The following is a 19440-nucleotide window of genomic DNA, read 5'->3' as shown; positions in this document are numbered from 1 at the left end:
TGAGTCCAGCTTGTTTCTCCTGCATCCTCTCCCAAAAGGGGCTTTGCCTGTCATTCTCCAGTTCTAGTGTGGGGTCTGGGCGCAGTTGTTTTCCCTCTCCAGCCTCGGAGTCTCCCTCTGTGCACTGCGCAAATAGGACTGGTGGCACGGACCAGCTCGGCCGCCCTGGAGTCAGCAGCAGAGCCACCCGGTTCCCAGCCCGCCTTAGCCGCTCCTGGCACCGAGCGAGCCGCTATGACAATGGCTGGATTGTACTTCATGTCTCTTTTCATCAGCATTTCTGTGCTGGAGTCCTTCCACTCGCGGGTCGTCTCCAGAGCTCAGGAAATGAGGTGATCAGTGGGGCGAGTAAGGAAGGGGGGTTGGGAGAGGGGCGATTGGGCAACCGGGCTGCACAAACACGGGAGGTCAAAGATTGCGCCCAGCCGGCCCGGGCCGGGAATAAAAGGACGTGGGGCACGGGAGGCTGCACAGAAGCGAGTGGGACTGTGCTCGCTGCTCAGAGCCGCACCCGGAGGATGAGGCTCGCCGTGGGAGCCCTGCTGGCCTGCGCCGTCCTGGGTGAGTGCGGGCGCGGGGAAGCAGCGCAGAGTTGCTGGCTGGAGCATTCCCTGCAACCCGGGCGGCCACCGCGCAGCCTGCATGCACTCCTCGCTCAGGCTGGAAGCCTGGATGCCTGGGTGCCTTTCCCTTGCCTCTCTACGCCCCACCCCGGCCTCTGCTTGGGCCTCTAGACACCTTTCACTGCACTCACTGTCTCCTTCCCGTCCTACTCTTTGTCCAGTAAATCTTGCAGCAGTGAAATATAATAAATCAGAGCACGTCTAACCAGGTTATCAAAACGCTTTGCTGCTGCCTCTTGTCAAATCCAAACTCCTTTGCACGGCATTCAAGGCCTCCCGGGTCTGACCATTCCCCCTTTCAGAGTCTGATGTCCCCTGGGTGCCCTGGGAGCTGTCAGAGCGCCCATCGAGCGGTCAGAGCATGGGATTTGAAGCCAGACTTCTTGGATCCAAATCCTGACTGGCTCCTCACCAGGGAAGGGGTCATCACAGCACTTGCCTGGGAGGGTCAGGTGAGGGTCAGCGAGGTGGCGGATGCGGGGTACCAGTGGCGGATGTTGCACACATCCTGCTATGGGGCAGTGACTGACACCTCACTCCCCGACCTCCTGAGGTGGGGCCCCCTTCATACTCTAACTTCTGCCTGCCATTCATGGGGCATTTGTCACACTGTTGGGGCTTCCGTGTTTAGTTGTCTCTCCCCATAAGCTAGCAATTCCTTGAGAGAGGACCCCACGTTACTTGCCTTTATCCCCGCACAGAGCACTTCACAGGCTGTGCAAGGTAATGCTCCACTGAGGACACATTCTCGCCTATAGGAACCCTGGAGGCGTGGCTTTGCGGAGGGGCTGCCACAGACTTAGGTTGCCTCCTAGGATTTCCCATGGGCCAAGGGGGATGATGGGGGTCGCTGGGGTGGCCATCCCTGGTGGCCCCTCCTCATGCATCCTGGAGAGCTGTGGGCCTCCTGGCCACAGGCTTCGTGGATCTTCTTCAGAGCCAGTGAGTCAGCCTTGTTGTTGTGGCCCACAACATAACAGCATTTGTTGCTTCAGTGGAGATGACAGAGGACCTTGGGCACAGGGCAGAAGCTCATGTGATATGGATGCTATCTCTGCAGCCACATGGATTTTAATAGTTACCCATGGCTGGCTTCAGCTTTTTTTCTGAATGGCAGCCAAAAAGTGTGGTGAAAGTGGAGGGAGAGTTCAGTGGAGACAGAGGGGAGACTGTTGAATTTGTGGAGTTTTTAGTTATTCCTAAACAGAGAGCAACAGACAAGAGTTACAGACAAATTAATTCTCTTTTCATTAATTTACCCGAAACTACTGGCCAAGAAGGGGTGTAACTCAGAATGTTTTCTTCTTGTGTGCCCTGAGTAGCAGACCCAGAGTCTGGAGACCCAGATTCTAGGCCTGGCTTGGCCAACAATAAGCAGGGTGACCTTGGGTTTAAAAAAAAAAAAACAAGGCATCATTCTTTGAATCTCACTCCCTCTTCTCAAAAAGATGGCAGTTCCTCCCCTGCTGGTTTTCCGAAGTTTGAGGTATCGAGCCAATGTGTTGGGGTAGCTGAAAACGCCCGGTGCACACTGAGGCTTATGTTCCATGGCAGGGCAGGGGCCAGGACAGCGACGGGAGGAGACAAGGCGGAGACAGAGCAGACTGTCATCTCCAACTGGGAGCTGATGGTCATGCCTGCATCCCTCTGGCCAGCAGAGGGTGGTCGGGAGGAAACTGGGAGGCCATTAGGGCAACGTTCTATTGGCCCAGTCTCAGAATGCAGTAGAACTTGTGCCCTGTAGCGTTCATGGACAGGAGTGAGAGGAGGACAGGACTGAGGGGATGTGGCTGTCAAGGCCTTTCTAGGGGCGATGCTATCTCTCCCTCAGCACAGGGAGTGGGTCTCTTCCATCTCTGGCCTCTCTCCCCCAGGGCTGTGTCTGGCTGTCCCCGAGAAAAGTGTGAGATGGTGTGCAGTGTCAGAGCATGAGGCCACCAAGTGCCAGAGTTTCCGCGACCATATGAAAAGCGTCCTTCCATCCGATGGTCCCAGTGTTGCCTGTGTGAAGAAAGCCTCTCACCTCGATTGCATCAGGGCCATTGCGGTAAGTCGCTGCTGCCTAAAAGAGAGTGGAAGAAAGCCATACTTTCTCTATCTCTGGTCACTTTGGAGCAATTCTTTACTCACAGGTAGGAGGCTGATAGATGGGGCAGTCAACCCTGACTGTTATTAAAATCACTTCAAAAATGGAAAGCGGGAGGTTTTCTTTAATATGTCTGGAAAGCAAAAGTCAAAAAGCACATTGACTTTTGCTTTCCAGACACAGTAGATGCAAGGGTGACTGTTTTGAGACACTAGGTTCTCTGAACTCAGCAAAACTATAAGAATGCCTGCTATCAGGCTGGGCGCAGTAGCTCATGCCTGAAATCCTAGCACTTTGGGAGGCTGAAGCAGGTGGATCACCTGAGGTCAGGAGTTCGAGACCAGCCTGGCCAACATGGCGAAACCCCATCTCCGCTAAAAAATACAAAAATTAGCTGGGCATGGTGATGCATGCCTGTAATTCCAGCTAGCTACTTGGGAGACTGAGGCAGGAGAATCGCTTGAACTGGGGAGGCAGAGGTTGCAGTGAGCCAAGATCCTGCCACTGCACTCCAGCCTGGGTGACAGAGCAAGACTCCATCTCAAAAAAAATAAATAAGTAAGAATGTCCACTATCAAAATTATTATATAACCTTCTTTGGCAGCTTTTGATACACAACTGGGAAGATGAGTGATGCATGTAGGGGGAAGAGTACAGTGTCCTGATTGCAGGTGACAGCTGATCCCTTTGTTCTTAGGTCTACAAAAATGCTCTTCATCCTTTCAACGTTGCCCCTGCCTATCTGTACATGTCAGATCCCATGCTAGGCAATGGGGCTGCAGTGGTGAATTAAACACACTGGTCCTTACCCTCAGGGAGATCGTGGCCTAGTCAGGAGAGCAGAAAAACACACGAATAAGTAAACAACTAACTCCGAAATGTGGGGATGTACAATAGAGGGAAAGAGGAGAGTGTTCTGACAGGGACTCACTTTGTCCTGGGTGGTCAGAGACCATCTCTCTGAGAGAGATGTAATGAAGCTGAGACCCAAGGACTGAGCCTGGGTTGGTCCCAGTGTAAAATACACCAGCCAGCAAGCAAGAGCAGATGCAAAGGGCCTGAGGCAGAGCAGAGCGGGCTTATTTAAGTTGCTAGGGGGAAGCCAGGGTGATGGGAGCTGTCAAAGAGAAGCACAGCCAGATATTAGTTTAGGCAGTGACAATAGGTTTCATTCAGTAACTACTGACAGTGGGGGAAAGAGCTGGGCTCCATTCTGATTTGTGCAGCGGTGACGTGGGCATTTTAAAGGGAGAATGAGGGAGGGGAGAACGCAGGGCTCTGTAGAGTCAGAGAAGTAAAAAGGTAGAAAGGGCTGGTCAGTGTAAATGTGAGGAGGCCAGCTGTGTCTGATAGCTGGCAGTTCTCTTGATTAGGACTCTATTCTCCCACAGAGACTGGGAGACAGACACTCTATCCATCCTGATGATTGTGTTGCAAAGGAATGGCTCTCAGTCCTTGAGACAGATGCTTGTGAGTTTCAAGAGATACATATTCACAGTTTTCAGCCCTTTTTAGTAAATGCTCTTGGCAAGGGAGGTCAGGGGCCTATCATCAGTTGTGTGGGCTAGAAGAAACAGATACATTTTCCTGGCAGCACTGAGTTTTCTCAGGCAAGCACTTTAAGGGGAACCAGGGCCATCCCAGGGACAGAGATTTGTTCTGTTAGGAGCCGTGCCAGAGTCTGGTCAGGTCTCTTAGTGCAGGGGTTTGGACAGACTTGTCAAGTGTGGGAAATTCTACAGTTCTCGGCACAAAGCAAGCAGGAGGTTAGCCGAAGGGAAAAGGTGGAAGAGGTAGACATATCCAGATGAAGCCTGGCTTCCCTCCAGGAATCTGCGCTGGGGTTTTCCTCCTCTACCAGTGTCGTTCTGCTGGCTTCCCCTTGGCTTCCCTCCAGCCTTCTCTCTGTGGCTTTCCTTCTTCTGGGTTTGGTTATCTTGACTTGTGAGAGCTTGCTTGATTATAATCCTGTCCCTCCCAGCTGGCACAGGTTCCCCTGGGAACCCTGCAGCTCAAGTGCTGGACCCTGTGTTTTAGGCCTTAGCTCTTCAGCTTCCTGAGCCCCTGAGGCACCAGTGATTTCTTGGTGTCTTGGAAAAGAAAGACCAGGTTCCTGACCACTCTCCCAGCCCCACTGCACTGGGCAAAGCTCTCGTTTGTTTGCTTCATTTTTATTCAACAACGTGAGGACTGGGGAAGGGAAGGTGTTTGCAGATTAAACAAAACCACGAAGTGTGTTTCATACATAAGGTCTAGTTGTTGTGGAACAGACAGGCCCATTCTGTCTCTTAATTTTGTTTTGTATTGTGGTATGTTAAAAATATGTATGGCCGGGCGCGGTGGCTCAAGCCTGCAATCCCAGCACTTTGGGAGGCTGAGATGGGCGGATCACGAGGTCAGGAGATCGAGACCATCCTAGCTAACACAGTAAAACCCCGTCTCTACTAAAAATACAAAAAACTAGCCGGGCGAGGTGGCGAGCGCCTGTAGTCCCAGCTACTTGGGAGGCTGAGGCAGGAGAATGGCGTAAACCCAGGAGGCGGAGCTTGTAGTGAGCTGAGATCCGGCCACTGCACTCCAGCCTGGGCGACAGAGCAAGACTCCATCTCAAAAAAAAAAAAAAAAAAAAAAAAAAAAATATATATATATATATATATGTTTTACAACCCAAATATCCATTGATGAGTGAATAGATAAAATGTGGTACACACAAATGATGAAATATTTTTAGCCCTAAAAATAAATGAAACTCTGATACATGCTGCACTGAGATGAACCTTGAAAACATAAGTGAAGCAAGCTAGATACAAAAGGACAAATATTGTAAGATTCCACTTTTATGAAGTATCTAGAATAGTCAAATTTATTGAAACAGAAAGTAGCATAATGACTACCAGGGGTTGGGGCTGGGGAGAAATAGGAGGTAATTGTTTAATGGGTAAAGAGTTTCAATTTCTGGAGATGGCGGTGAGGGTTATAAAACAATGTGAATGCATGTACTTAATGCCACTAAAATGTACACTTCAAAATGGTTAAAATTGGCCAGGCACAGTGGCTCATGCCTGTAATCCCAGCACTTTGGGAGGCTGAGGCAGGCGGATCACCTGAGGTCAGGAGTTCGAGACCAGCCTGGCCAACATAGTGAAACCCCGTCTCTACTAAAAAAATACAAAAATTAGCCAGGCGTGGTGGCAGGAGCCTTAATCCCAGCTCCTTGGGAGGCAAAGGCAGGAGAATCATTTGAACCTGGGAGACAGAGGTTGCAATGAGCCGAGATGGAGCCATTGCACTCAAGCCTGGGGAACAAGAGCGAGACGTCTGATATAGTTTGGCTTACAACATATTTTATTTCATTTAGAAATACTATTGTCTTATTACTTGATTGTAACACAACAAAGCTCATGGAACTATACTTTTTGTTTTGTAATTTGTTTTGTTTCATTTTGTTTTGTTTTTTGAGAGTCTTGTTCTGTCACCCAGGCTAGAGTGTAATAGTGCAATCTCAGCTCACTGCAACCTCTGCATCCTAGGTTCAAGCAATTCTCCTGCCTCAGCCTCCCAGGTGGCTGGGATTACAGGCATGCACCACCAAGCCCAGCTAATTTTTGTTCGTTTTGGTAGAGACAAGGTTTCACCATGTTGGCTAGGCTGGTCTCGAACTCCTAACCTCAGGTGATCCGCTTGCCTTGGCTTCCCAAAGTGCTGGAATTACAGATATGAGCCACTGTACCTGGCCTGCTTTGTAATTTGATCAATAGGAAATCTTCATAGAGAACCGGCAAAGACTTCTGGAAAAATCATTTTGATTAAAGACATTTAAAGCACAAAAGGAGTAAAACTATGTGTTTAAGTGTCTAAATAAAAGAGAGTTGGGCTCACTTTAAGGACTTATATAAAAAGAAAATAAATTATAGATCCAGTAAGAAGGCAGCTATAGTATTTCAAGGGAGCTGTTGATTTAAAGATGAGGGCTTATAGAAGCACAAAGTCAAAAAGAAACATAACCTGAAGTAACAGTAAATAAACCCGGACTGTCTAGACTCAAATCCCAGCTCCATGACTTACTGGCTACGTGGCCAGGGGAAGTGACTTAACCTTTCTGTGCCTCAGATTTCTCACTTGTAAAATGGAGCTGAGATAGAGAGATGAGCTGCCCATGTGTTGGAGTAGACAATTATACCAGAGATGAGCAAAAATGGAAGCAATAATCAAGCCTTTGATCATTCAGTACATAGTATCACCAAGAAGCTAAACCCAGAGAAAGTGCCCAGTCCCTCAGCAAAAGGGTCCTGCAGTTTTATGGACCCAGGACAGGAAGGAAGAGCATTGAGTACCGAGTCAGAGTGAAGATGAATGTTTTCAAGGTTTCCATCTTCCCCTAGAAAAAAAATCTCCACAGAGGCACCTGAGGAAGACCTCAAAGGAAGTCTCAAAATAAAGAGGTCTCTGAGCAAAAGTCATGGGTTAGGAATGAAAACAGGTGTAAAAAGAGCGTGGCCACCCCAAGCGAGCTGCATCCTTGCCAGCAGAGTCCCCTCCAGAGACTGCATTGCACTGGCTGTGCTCTGAGTCTGGGGTGGCACAGGCGGCTTTCTCCCATGGAGCCTGCCAGGTTAAGCCTTCGTAATTGCCTACGGTAAAGTCACGTAGGATTTTTGACCAGGAGCTGAGCACCTCACCAGGGAAAAGAGAAACACAATCCATCCCTCCCTCTATGCATAAGGAATAGGAATTTGGTGGCTAAGTGCCCTTGCAAGGGAGACAGAGTCAACTGAAGCCAGCAGGGCTGTGCCTGGTCTAGTCAAGTTCTGGCCCTGGGTCCGTGGAGTCCTGGTAGCCACTCTCTACTTGTGCAGGTTGAGGTGGGCCTTCCTTGGAAGTCAGGGCTTCATCCAGGACTGGCCTGTTCTCTTTCAGGCAAACGAAGCGGACGCTGTGACGCTGGATGCGGGTTTGGTGTATGATGCTTACCTGGCTCCCAATAACCTGAAGCCTGTGGTGGCAGAGTTCTACGGGTCAAAAGAGGGTAAGTTCTCCCCAGGACCCCAGGAAGGAGTTGTCACCCTTATTCTCTATGCTGAGTCTTGTGTTTTACAGGCAGGTTTTCATCTTTGGAGAGTGAGTAGGGAATGAGGGGCCCCATCAGCCACCACAGCCACACAGCAAGGCCTTCGGGGGCTTGGGGCTGGCTGAGGACTGGTGCTCCTAAAACTGACCCCTGCGCCAGGGGGATATGCTTACCAGACAAACACAGCAGGCTGTGTGCAGCTTGACCTACTGTGGTCTAGTGATATGTCTAGGGTCCCTGGAGGCCTCTGGAGCCATAGGTACCACTCACATGGAAGAGGTCACTCTGGAGCACACACTCAGATGCCAGCAGCACTGCAAGTCTTCTGAGATCAACCTGACTGTCCCTGGGCCTGTGCCAGCGGACAGGAAATACTTGATGGGCCTCTGTTGCCACAGCTACAGTCTCCTGGTGGCTGGGGTTGGTAGGTGCAGGCAGACACGCCGCAGGGCCAGGGGAGGCAAAGCATTCAGGACACATGTGCATGTGGCCTTCTTGCCCCTGTTTGCCTGGAGGGGTAACATTACAAATATACCTTCTATGGTCTTCTCTCTCCCCTGCAAGCCTAGGACGATTTTCCTGATTCCCTCCTCCTTATCTCCCAGTCCAGTAAAAGCAAGGCCTCTCCACTCCCCTCCCTCCTCAAGAGTCCCGTGGTGATGAGCCATGTTTCCCTGCACCAGGCTGAAGGCCTTCCATTCACACTGTGCCTCTGCAGATCCACAGACTTTCTATTATGCTGTTGCTGTGGTGAAGAAGGATAGTGACTTCCAGATGAACCAACTTCGAGGCAGGAAGTCCTGCCACACGGGCCTGGGCAGGTCCGCTGGGTGGAACATCCCCATAGGCTTACTTTACTGTGACTTACCTGAGCCACGTAAACCTCTTGAGAAAGGTAAGCTGGCAGGAGGCTGGGTGCCCTTGAGCAGCTGCCTCTGCTCCAGATGCCCACACAGGCCACACCAGGCAATCACCCTCAGCAGACATGTGGGATGAACCGAGGTGGGGGAAGGAGGTTAACCAACTTTAAACTGGCGGGTCTGCTGCACCAGCAGCGCATGGGAGGTAGAGCTGAGATTTTTTTCTGCTCTGAGCTCCCGACACCCCAGCAGAGGCTGTTCTGATAAGTGAGGAAAGGGTGCAAGGCTCGGCAGAGGGTTTCAGTCTAGATGATGGTGGCTCTCTTGTCCACTTCTCTAGATTTCTTTCCTGGAGATTTCTCTGGAACTCTGCACCTCTCTAGGCAGTTCTATGTCTGGGGCATGGATCCCAGAGGGGACCTCTCTCTGAGCTGTTCCAGCCTCTGACAAAGCAGGGAGAGTGTGCACTGAGAAAGACCCAAGATAGGCCGTGGTTAATGGGAAGCATAGGCCTTCTTCAGACGGATGGTGGCAAGACAGAGGTCAACTGTTCCTATTAGAAATCCTTGATCTTGATGAGTTAGCATAAGGGCAAGCTGGGACTGCATGTGCTGGTTTGGTTTTAGTCCCCTCTGTTCCCTGATGGGTCTGGGTGGGGTGATGCCTTTGGCTGGGACCAGCCTCACTCATGCTCTGTGGTCCTTTTCTCTGTGCTGAGCAGCAGTGGCCAATTTCTTCTCGGGCAGCTGTGTCCCCTGTGCGGATGGGACGGACTTCCCCCAGCTGTGTCAACTGTGTCCAGGGTGTGGCTGCTCCACCCTTAATCAATACTTCAGCTACTCAGGCGCCTTCAAGTGAGTGAGATGTCTGCTGCTCCATGGTGGCCAAAGTGCCAAATGTCCTCAGGGTGAGAATTCTTTGCTGGTCCAAAGCTGAGCCCTGACTGCCTACAGGGGCATCAAGGTGGCCTAATCCCCTCCCAGTGGGTCAGAAGCACAACCTGGGACTCCTAGGCCAAGCCAGCCCATGTTCCCTTTCATCTGACCCTGACAAGCAGGCCCTTTTCCTGGGGGCCCTTCCTCTCTCCCCAGAGACCTCAAGCCTGGTCAGGGTCCCCTCTCAGTGGATCAGGCAGAGCCTGAAAGGACAATCATGCCTCTAGTGTCTGGGTCCACTGTCCAGGGACTGGCCCTCTTCCCTCAATCCCAGCAGTGTCACCTGCTCAATACACTGCCTATCTCCTGCCGCCATCACTGTCTCTATTTGGGAAGCTGATTTCTTGCTCTCTCTTTTTAACCTTGATTATATCCTAAAGTTTTACAACCAGTCAAGGGCACATTTTCACCCTCAGGAGACACTATACCATTATCTTCTATTCCAGAAGTTTAAAAACTCTTTTCACACGAAAATATCTTCAGTTGCATTTTGCTTCTTTGGGTTACTAGGGCTTTTTATCTTGTGCGAGCTCATTCCCCCATCTCAGCACTGCCCTGGAGGTCTGCACACCACATGGCGTTGCTTCAGCTACGGGGCTGCACAGAGGCCTTCCCCAGGCTCTAACCTTGTGTGAGTGCTGGACAGTGTGATCAGACTCTCCAGGTGCAGGTGGAGAAGGGCCTGCCCTGCAGGAGCCCTGCTGATGTGTTTCTTTGACCCAGGTGTCTGAAGGATGGTGCTGGGGATGTGGCCTTTGTGAAGCACTCGACTATATTTGGTAAGTATGGGACAAGAATCCACCAGGGCCCCTCCAAATAGTGGGTGTTCTTTCTCCGTGTTCTCTTTTTCATGCTCAGTAGTTGGACATGAGCATACTGTATTTCTCCTTTATCATTGCCTGGGTTTCCACCTGTGCAGAGTTAGGTACCTACGGGGTCCCCATCTGGATTCCTGGGCCTCATTCCATCATTTGACCTCTTCACACAGTGCTTCTGCCTCTGGGGTAGTGTTGCCATAACCAAAGACTGGGGGTTGGTCCTGCTAAGGTCAGGCTCCTGGTGGAATGAGGAGCAATCACTGCTGCATGGGTATCAGAAGCCTTTACCTGGCTGTGGGGTCTTGAGCAAGTCATTCTTCTGCATGTTCTCTGGCCTTCAGGGGTCACTCCAGGCCTCTCAGCTCATACTTTCTATGATCAATGGAATTTCAAGGATGGGCACCACAGCCCATGGCTCTCCTGCATTAGGCTCACCTGGGCTTTCCCTCCCCAGAGAACTTGGCAAACAAGGCTGACAGGGACCAGTATGAGCTGCTTTGCCTGGACAACACCCGGAAGCCGGTAGATGAATACAAGGACTGCCACTTGGCCCGGGTCCCTTCTCACACCGTCGTGGCCCGAAGTGTGGGTGGCAAGGAGGACTTGATCTGGGAGCTTCTCAACCAGGCCCAGGTATCCCCACCTGCCATTCTCCCCTCCAGCTTAGTGCTCTCTGCTTGGATTTGGGGGTTTTCCTCCTGGCCATCTTGTCACTCTGGAAGTCTGCGTGTTCAGAATACAGTGGGAGCCATGCCACATGCCATTAAATTCTCTAAAAGCTGGGACTCCTCACAGAGCAGCAGGGAGTCTGCTGTGGTGTTACCATCTGCTGCCCTTGCCTTTCTGGCTGGTGATATCTGAAGAGGCTCTGAATTGCTCTGTTCCATTCCTTTTTACCTAAACCAGACCTTCAAGGCCCAAAGCTAAACCCCTCCCCAAGGAGGCTTTCCATGGCCCTCCCAGAAGGAAATGGTCTCTCTCCCCATTCCACTCAGCCTGGCTGTGGGGGGGCTGCTCGCACAGCGGCTTTACTTCCCGAGAGCTTGTGATTTGGGTTCAGCCAGCTTCCTCTTGCCCAGCCCTCCCATCTGTCCACTGAGAGTTTGATTGGCACCCACACAGGGCAGCCTCTGGATTAGCCACATTTCTTGTTCTCACCGATGTTTCAACCCGTTCCGGGAGACAGGCACAGAAGCAGGTTTAGGGAAATCGCGGACCCACAAGGGCTACGGGCAGAGGAAGTGCTGGGTGAGCAGGAGCAGGTCCGATTGCCCTCTCTCCTGGCATCTTGAACTTTTTCACGTTGTTTCCTGCAGAGACTTGTTTTAACTTCAGTCCCATTTCTCAGCCTCCTTTCTTCTCTGTTGCCATCCACTATTCTGTTTTTCTATGAACAGGAACACTTTGGTAAAGACAAATCAAAAGAATTCCAACTATTCAGCTCTCCTCATGGGAAGGACCTGCTGTTTAAGGACTCTGCCCACGGGTTTTTAAAAGTCCCCCCAAGGATGGATGCCAAGATGTACCTGGGCTATGAGTATATCACTGCCATCCGGAATCTACGGGAAGGCACATGTGAGTACCTGGGAGGAAGCAGGTGACCACAAGCACTTGGGAAACCTGGTGAGCACAGGGGCCAGAGATTGAGTCTTTTTAGGGACCTGCATGCCTCTCCTGATGCTCCTTTTTCTGACCTGTCTGTGAGCCCAGTGTTAGACTGATGCTGAATGGCATTAGTCATTATGAGATGGCCTTGATGTCACCATGGGCTTTAAAGGAAATCCACCTTTAAAATGACTTGAGTTGGTTCCAGTATTTCCTTTGCATCAATCAGGACTGCCTTGCCTACTTTGTGAAGCCAATTAGCTTATCACAGAGTAAATGAAATAGAACAAAATTATGATGTATTGCGCATCTCCAGCCAGTCAACATGTGCCATAATGAAGAGGCGTTTTGAGAGAGGTTGATCCCAGTCCTGAATTTCATTGAGTCACTGTGGTTTTGCTTGACCATTAATTTCTTCAGCAGACATTTATTGAACATCTAGCCATATGCTCTGCTAGGTGCTGGATATAGGATGGCATGACAAATATACATTTGATTCTGTTGTTCTGGAAATTTCAAACTGGGGAGAAGATAAATGTTTAATAAATAGTCATGCTATTGAATGATGAATTACAAAATAAGAGATATGCTTAAAAGGGGAAAACTTTGACAACAAAATACCATGGCCCTATGAGAGTGCAAAACAAAGAAAAACAGACCCTGGACTTGGGGTTAAGGCAAGGCTTCCTTGAGGAAGTGATTCTTGAGCTCAGTCTGAAAGATGAGCAGATATACATTTATTCATCAGACATTTATTATGCTGACCATGTGTTAGCATTGCCCTAACCCTGAGGATGCCCTGGTGAACAAGACAGGCAGGACCCTTTCTCTGTTGGAGCTTATGTTCACCTGCAGAAAACCTGACAATAAACAATGAACATATAAATAAGAACACCTCCGGTAGTTAAATGCTATCTGAAAAACAAGAAGGAAAAAAACAGCCAGAGGTCATATGGTGCCCAGAGGTTGGAGAGGAAGGTTGGCTTCTCAGAAGACATAAAAAACTAAATCTAAATGAGAAGTCACCCAAGAGATTGTGCATTGACTTTGCTTTCTAAGATGATTAATTCCTTGAATGGGACTGTTGATTACTGGCGAATCCCAGCATTTGCATGAAGACCGTGAGTAGTGCTGATAAACACCAGGCAACAGCTAGGGCCGCTTCCGATCTCTGGTTCTTTTTTTTATGCCATAGGCCCAGAAGCCCCAACAGATGAATGCAAGCCTGTGAAGTGGTGTGCGCTGAGCCACCACGAGAGGCTCAAGTGTGATGAGTGGAGCGTTAACAGTGCAGGGAGAATAGAGTGTGAATCAGCAGAGACCACCGAAGACTGCATCGCCAAGATCATGGTATGTCACTCCAGCCTTCCTAGGGCAGTGTCCCTGTCATTACTGCCTGCTGACCCCCAAGACTGAGCTAGTGAGTGTTCCTGGGAATGATGCAAAAACCTGGCTCCCAGGAACCTTGCCCTGACTATGTGAGCACAGTCCCACTGGAGGTTCAGAATCTTTGAGTTTGTGGATCTGAAGGATGCCCACAGGGCCCAGTTTCCTTCTCGTATGAGTGTATGGTGAAAGGGCAGGCTGAGCGGTGCCTGCTTAGGGAGGCTGGACGGTGGTGTGGGTGTCCTGAGACCAGTGGTGTGCCATAATCACTGTGGTAAGATCCTGAGTAACTGGTAGGATCCAAGCAGGTACAAATTTGCTTTGTTGATCAAAAGAGTATCCTAGCCAGGCATGGTGGCATGCACCTGTAGTCCCAGCTACTTGGGAGGCTGAGGCAGGAGGATTGCTTGAGCCCAGGAGTTCAAGGCTAGCAACTTAGCAGAACCTTGTCTCTAAAAAGTTTGTTGTTGTTGTTGTTGTTTTTTAAGAAAGTGTATTCCATGTTGGCTTACAGAGAATTTTTTAAATCCTGAATAATATTAAGAAGAAATGAAAAGTACTTATAATCATGTAATTCAGAGAAAATTCTCTTATTGGGATCATTTCATGTAGGTTGCTTGCTACCTTTTACTCACCTCACAGTATCTAGTAAGCTTTTCCCATGTCATAAATCATTCTTGTAAAACCTAATCTGGAACTTCTGTGTTAGTGCATACATCGAGATGGGGGACGGTGGTTTGCCAGAGAGAACATGAAGTGCCAAGCTCGACCCCTTCCCCCCCCCCCCCCACATTTCTTGCCCTCTGTGTCTCTTCCATTTGGCTATTCTTGAGTTGAATCCTTTATAATAAATCAGCAAATATATTGAAACAAAGATGCATATTACAAAGTCACTAGTACCTCTTGCCATTGTCAACTGATTTTTGCTGAAATATGTTAATTCTACTTTTTGAGCACTTATGAATAACCATGTATCTTCAGAACTATCTACCATGAAGCAAAAAGGGACCATCAGCCCCATTCTTTTATATTTCATACAATTTATAAGTATCATTTTATACTATTTTAACATACATTCCATTTTAGTTTTTGTCTAAGTCAAGACAAGAAAAACCAAACTAAGTTAAAGCAAAGCCTACAAATTCAAAACCTGAGTCTATACAGATCTGTTAGCAGTTTGAGTGGTTGGGCTTCAATAGTATACTCTGGATGTGAGACAATAGATAAAGTGTTTACATCTGTGAAAAAAGGAACAACAAAAAACTCTTGGGAACATGTGAAATCTTAAATGAAGATGATGAAGTACAACCCAATGGAAACATATTTTAAAAGGTTCTTCTTGGACATCATAATTTGCTCTCCAATGAAGATATCATTTGAGACTTTAACATTGGAAATAGCTTACAGATGTTGGGGCAGAAACCAAAGATCAACATTGCCATGTTCTGTGAGACCACGTCCAAGTGGATGATTGCTGGATAGGTATGTTTCATGCATAACATTTAGTTCATAAAATTATATGCTACTTTAGGGGGTCCAGGGTCTGTGGATTAATGAAACAGAAGTAACCAATATCATTGCTAGTAAGGAATTATTGGAAACAAAGTTGAAAGACATAGTTTATTTGGTCCCACACCTGTGACACATCATCACTGTCAATGGGAAGCCACTGAACTGTCCCAATTTCCCAAGGTTGTTATCGTGACACCATGGCTGCAGTAGAAAGCGAAGGTGAATGTGGAAAACAGATCCCAGAGCGACCAGTGCCCTCAGTTACTGCAGTAATCATGTTCATGAGTAGATACACAGGACTTCCAGAGGGAGTCATGATCTGGCATAGAAACATCATTACTGGTATTACTGGGATGGCGGAAAGGATTCCCAGACTGGAAGAGGAAGATGACTACATTGGATATTTGCCTCTGGTCCATGTTCTAGAATTAAGTGTTGAGCTTCTTTGTTTTTCTCATGGATGCCTGCTTGGCTACTCTTCACCCCAGACTTTAGTGGATCAGTCTTTTAAAGTAAAAAATGGGTTGGACACTGTGGCATGCAGTTGTAGTACCAGCTACTCAGGAGGCTGAGGTAGGAGGATTGCTTGAGCCCAGGAGTTTGAGTCCAGCCTGGGAAACATAGTGAGACACCATCTCAAAACAACAACAACAACAACAACAACAAAAACCCAGAAGCAAAGGGTCTACTTCCTTCCAGGTTGAAACCAACACTGATGGCAGCTGTTCTGGAAATCATGGATCAGATCTACCAAAATGTCATGAATAAAGTGTATGAAATGAGTAGTCTTCAACACAATCTGTTTATTCTGGCCTATAATTATAAAATGGAACACATTTCAAAAGAGCATAGTACTGGATTGTGTGGCAGCTTTGTTTTCTGGAAATTGTGAAAATATTCAGCTTTGCTAGGTGGAAATACTCAGTTTTTATTGTACGAAAGTGCTCCACTTTCTGCAACACGCAGCAAGTTCATGAGTATGTTTTTGTTGTGGTCAGAGATACGGACTCACTGAACCTGCAGGGGCTGGAACAATTACAGATGTGTGGATTACAATACTGGCAGAAGTGGGAGTCCCATTAGTTTGCTGTGAAATTAAAGAACTGGGAGGAAGGTGGATACTTTAATACTGGAAAACCACATCCCAGAGGTGGAATTCTTATCAGTGGCTAAAATGTGACAATGGGATGCTACAGAAATGAAGCAGAAACAAAAGCTGATTTCTTTGAAGATGGAAATGGACAGAAGTGGTTATGTCCTGGAGATACTGGAGAGTTTGATGGTTGTTTACAGATGATTGATCATAAAAAGGACCTTGTAAAACTACAGGCAGGAGACTGTGTTTCCCTTGGGAAAGTACAGCCAACTCTGAAGAATCTCCCAGTAATAGATGACGTTTGTGCATTTGCAAACAGTTAATCCTTCTTATGTCATTGGATTTGTTATGCCAAATCAAAAGGAACAGAACTAATTTGAAAGAAAGGACTTACAGGAACTTGGAAGGAGCTGTTTAACAGTTGTGAAACAGAAGATGAGGTGCAATAGTCCCCCTTTATGTGAGGTTTCGCTTTCTTGGATTATACCTACAGTCAACTGTGGTCCAAAAATGTTAAGATATTTTGAGAGAGAGAGAGAGAGCACATTAATATAACTTTTATTATAGTATGTTATAATTTTTCTGTTTTGTTATTGTTGTTAATCTCTTACTGTGCCTAATTTATAAACTTTATCATAGGCTTGTATGTATAGGAAATAAACATTGTATAGGATTTCAGGTTCCAAGACTGAGGGTCTTGGAACATATCTCTTGAGGATAAGAGGGGACTACCATACTTAAAGTACTTTCTGAAGCTGCTATTTGAGCATGTCTGAAAAAGTATGAAAATCCATTAAAAATTGGTTTGAGGCCGGGCGCGGTGGCTCACGCCTGTAATCCCAGCACTTTGGGAGGCCGAGGCAGGCAGATCACAAGGTCAGGAGATCGAGACCATGGTGAAACCCCGTCTCTACTAAAAAATAGAAAAAAATTAGCCGGGCGCAGTGGCGGGCGCCTGTAGTCCCAGCTACTGGGGAAGGCTGAGGTAGGAGAATGGCGTGAACCCGGGAGGCGGAGCTTGCAGTGAGCTGAGATCCGGCCACTGCACTCCAGCCTGGGCGACAGAGCGAGACTCCGTCTCAAAAAAAAAAAAAAAAAAAAAAAAAAAAAATTGGTTTGAGCCCTGACCCATGGATCCTGAAACTGGTCTGGCAACAGGTGCCTTCAAGCTAAAACACAAAGAATTTAATACACATTACCAGGCAGACTCTGAGCGAATGTGTGGAAGAAATGATTTTTCTCTTTTGGCATCAGTTTGCTACAGTGAGCTCAAATCAAATAGGAAACTATTTGATATGCGTGTTTCAAACCGTGAGGCAAACTCCATTCCTCATATTCAACCTAGACTTTTACTTCTTAAGACATCACCATCTTCAATGGACAGGATTAGTAAAATAGTAGGAGAGCAAACTTGTGTCTGTCTCTTTTTTCCTTTTCCCTCCTACAACTACTTTTACCACCTGTGACTGTATTGTCAGTATAAGGAGTTTTCTGAATCATATTGAGGAAGCAGATTTCTAAAACCTCAAGTTTCTAAACATGACCTATATGTTCGATTTATGACTTTTTAAAGTTTGGATGTGTAGAGGAAGATATTGAAAGTATATAAAGTGGCCGTTGGGGGGTGCTTTTTAACTTACAGTATTAAAAAAATGCAAGGCTGTTGATGTGAAATTACATACATTTCAAATACTTATGAATCAAATCATTATTGAAGATAATATTTGCTGATGTGTAATAATTATCTTGCATAAATTGAGAGAAATAAATATAGCCCACTTATGTTTTAAAGGAAAAAAAGATGATATTTTAATGTTGATATCTGTTCCATAGTATGGATATGCTTCCATTTATTTAGCTATTCTCCGTCATTGAGGATTTAGTTTAATTTTCTTTTTGCTATTATAAATCACACATGTTATTTTTGCCCACTTACACATTTTGTCTAAATAGTTGCCCACCAGTCTGATTGTTCTTTTATGGTTTATTACTAGAAAGTATATTGCCAGATCAAAGGGAAATCTTACAAACCTCATTGAATCTAAGCATTTCTGAAATTTGGGACTTATTAGAGCTGAGATTTAGATCATTTGAAAATATTTGACTCATTCATTAAACACGTTGTATGCACCAAACACGGAAATAGCACTCAGCCAAGGAGGCTTACATTAGAGGCTAGAGCCCCCTTCAGAAGGTGCTGTGTTCCACAGCCACAGCCACGAGTCCCTGACTCCACTCATCCATCTGCACATGAGAATTCTTGGTGTCAGAAATGTGTTGTAGGAGTGTCTCTGGGACAGTGTGTCCTATGAGAGGGCAAGAAGACTGAATGTGGGTCTTTGCTCTTGAACTAGGCACCTGGAGTTGATGATCAGTTCATGATGGTTGGGTGAAAAATGAGAGTACATTTGATTTTCTCTGCTGAGTGTGCCTGGTTGATCCTTTGGGGATTAGTATCAGCACCTGCTGTCTCCCTGGCACTCATGTGCTGGTAAGGCTGCTTCAGGGAAACAGCTGGAAAGGTAGGTGGCACAGGAAACAGCTTCTTTTCATCTGCTGTGATTTACTGTGTTTTTGCAGAATGGAGAAGCTGATGCTATGAGCTTGGATGGAGGGTTTGTCTACATAGCAGGCATGTGTGGTCTGGTGCCTGTCTTGGCAGAAAACTACAACAGTAAGTGGTGGGGAGCACCTCTCTGTGTTTTCTTCCCTCTGGGCCATGAAGAGAGGAGATGGAAAAATCACAGCCTGATTCATACCACAGCTGCCACAAAGCTTTCCCTCTCTGAGCACCTCCTACTTTGCAAGCTCTGGGCTCCATCATCTCAAATCCCCACATTTATCTTGAAGGTTGGGAGTTATAGTACATTCCAGAAATGGGAAATGAAAGTGCTGTCACTAAAGACGACCCCATTGCAAAGGACAGCTGGGATTCCTGGCAGTCTTGCAGGTTCCAAAACTCACACTTCTCTCAATGCCCTGTTGCTAGGATCTAAATATAGTTGGCCAGCACTCCTCTGTGGGCTCAATGCAGACAGAGCAGGAAACTTGACATTCACAGTTTGTGGATAAATTCCAGAGGCCAGGAGGTGAAATGGACTTGCATGAGCCAGAGAGTCTGGACTTGTTGGGAATTGGTAACATGCATAGTTTTCTCTTTCTTTATTCTTAGCTGCAGTATAAAAAAAGGCATGGTTTCCCAATCTATACATAAGGGTCTAACGCCTTCTTCATTTTCTTCTCTCCAGCACACGGCTCTACTTGTGAGAATACAGCAGAGGAAGGTGAGTTGGAATTGATAACCTCTGGAGTTAAAAGATAAATTCCCATTGTTTTGGGGAATTGGCTAGATTTAAAATTCAACTATATAAGGCACTGTAAGAGACCAATTTTTACAATGTGAGCAAATCATGGAAGGATAGTAATTGATCATGATGATTATCCCTTTACA

General features: G+C 47.2%; 1 protein-coding gene and 1 pseudogene across 1 annotated transcript in view; both read left to right on the top strand.

The window, feature by feature from the left end:
* Positions 1-389: 389 nt before the first annotated feature.
* LOC103241654 (serotransferrin) overlaps positions 390-19440 on the top strand; it is a 73506-nt gene continuing 54455 nt past the window's right edge. The window contains 11 exon segments of the mRNA XM_073023601.1: positions 390-561; positions 2498-2670; positions 7627-7735; positions 8496-8672; positions 9359-9491; positions 10296-10351; positions 10845-11023; positions 11788-11965; positions 13191-13345; positions 18570-18663; positions 19238-19273. Of these exon segments, the coding sequence (XP_072879702.1) occupies positions 519-561; positions 2498-2670; positions 7627-7735; positions 8496-8672; positions 9359-9491; positions 10296-10351; positions 10845-11023; positions 11788-11965; positions 13191-13345; positions 18570-18663; positions 19238-19273 (1333 nt within the window). The 5' untranslated portion in view covers positions 390-518.
* Positions 13355-18560, top strand: LOC103241652 (fatty acid CoA ligase Acsl3-like; annotated as a pseudogene).

The sequence above is a fragment of the Chlorocebus sabaeus genome, chromosome 15 (genome assembly GCF_047675955.1).
Source record: "Chlorocebus sabaeus isolate Y175 chromosome 15, mChlSab1.0.hap1, whole genome shotgun sequence".
NCBI classification, from domain to species: Eukaryota; Metazoa; Chordata; class Mammalia; order Primates; family Cercopithecidae; genus Chlorocebus; species Chlorocebus sabaeus.
The sequence above is the reverse complement of the archived record's forward strand: the minus strand, read 5'-3'. Positions and strand labels throughout refer to the sequence as shown.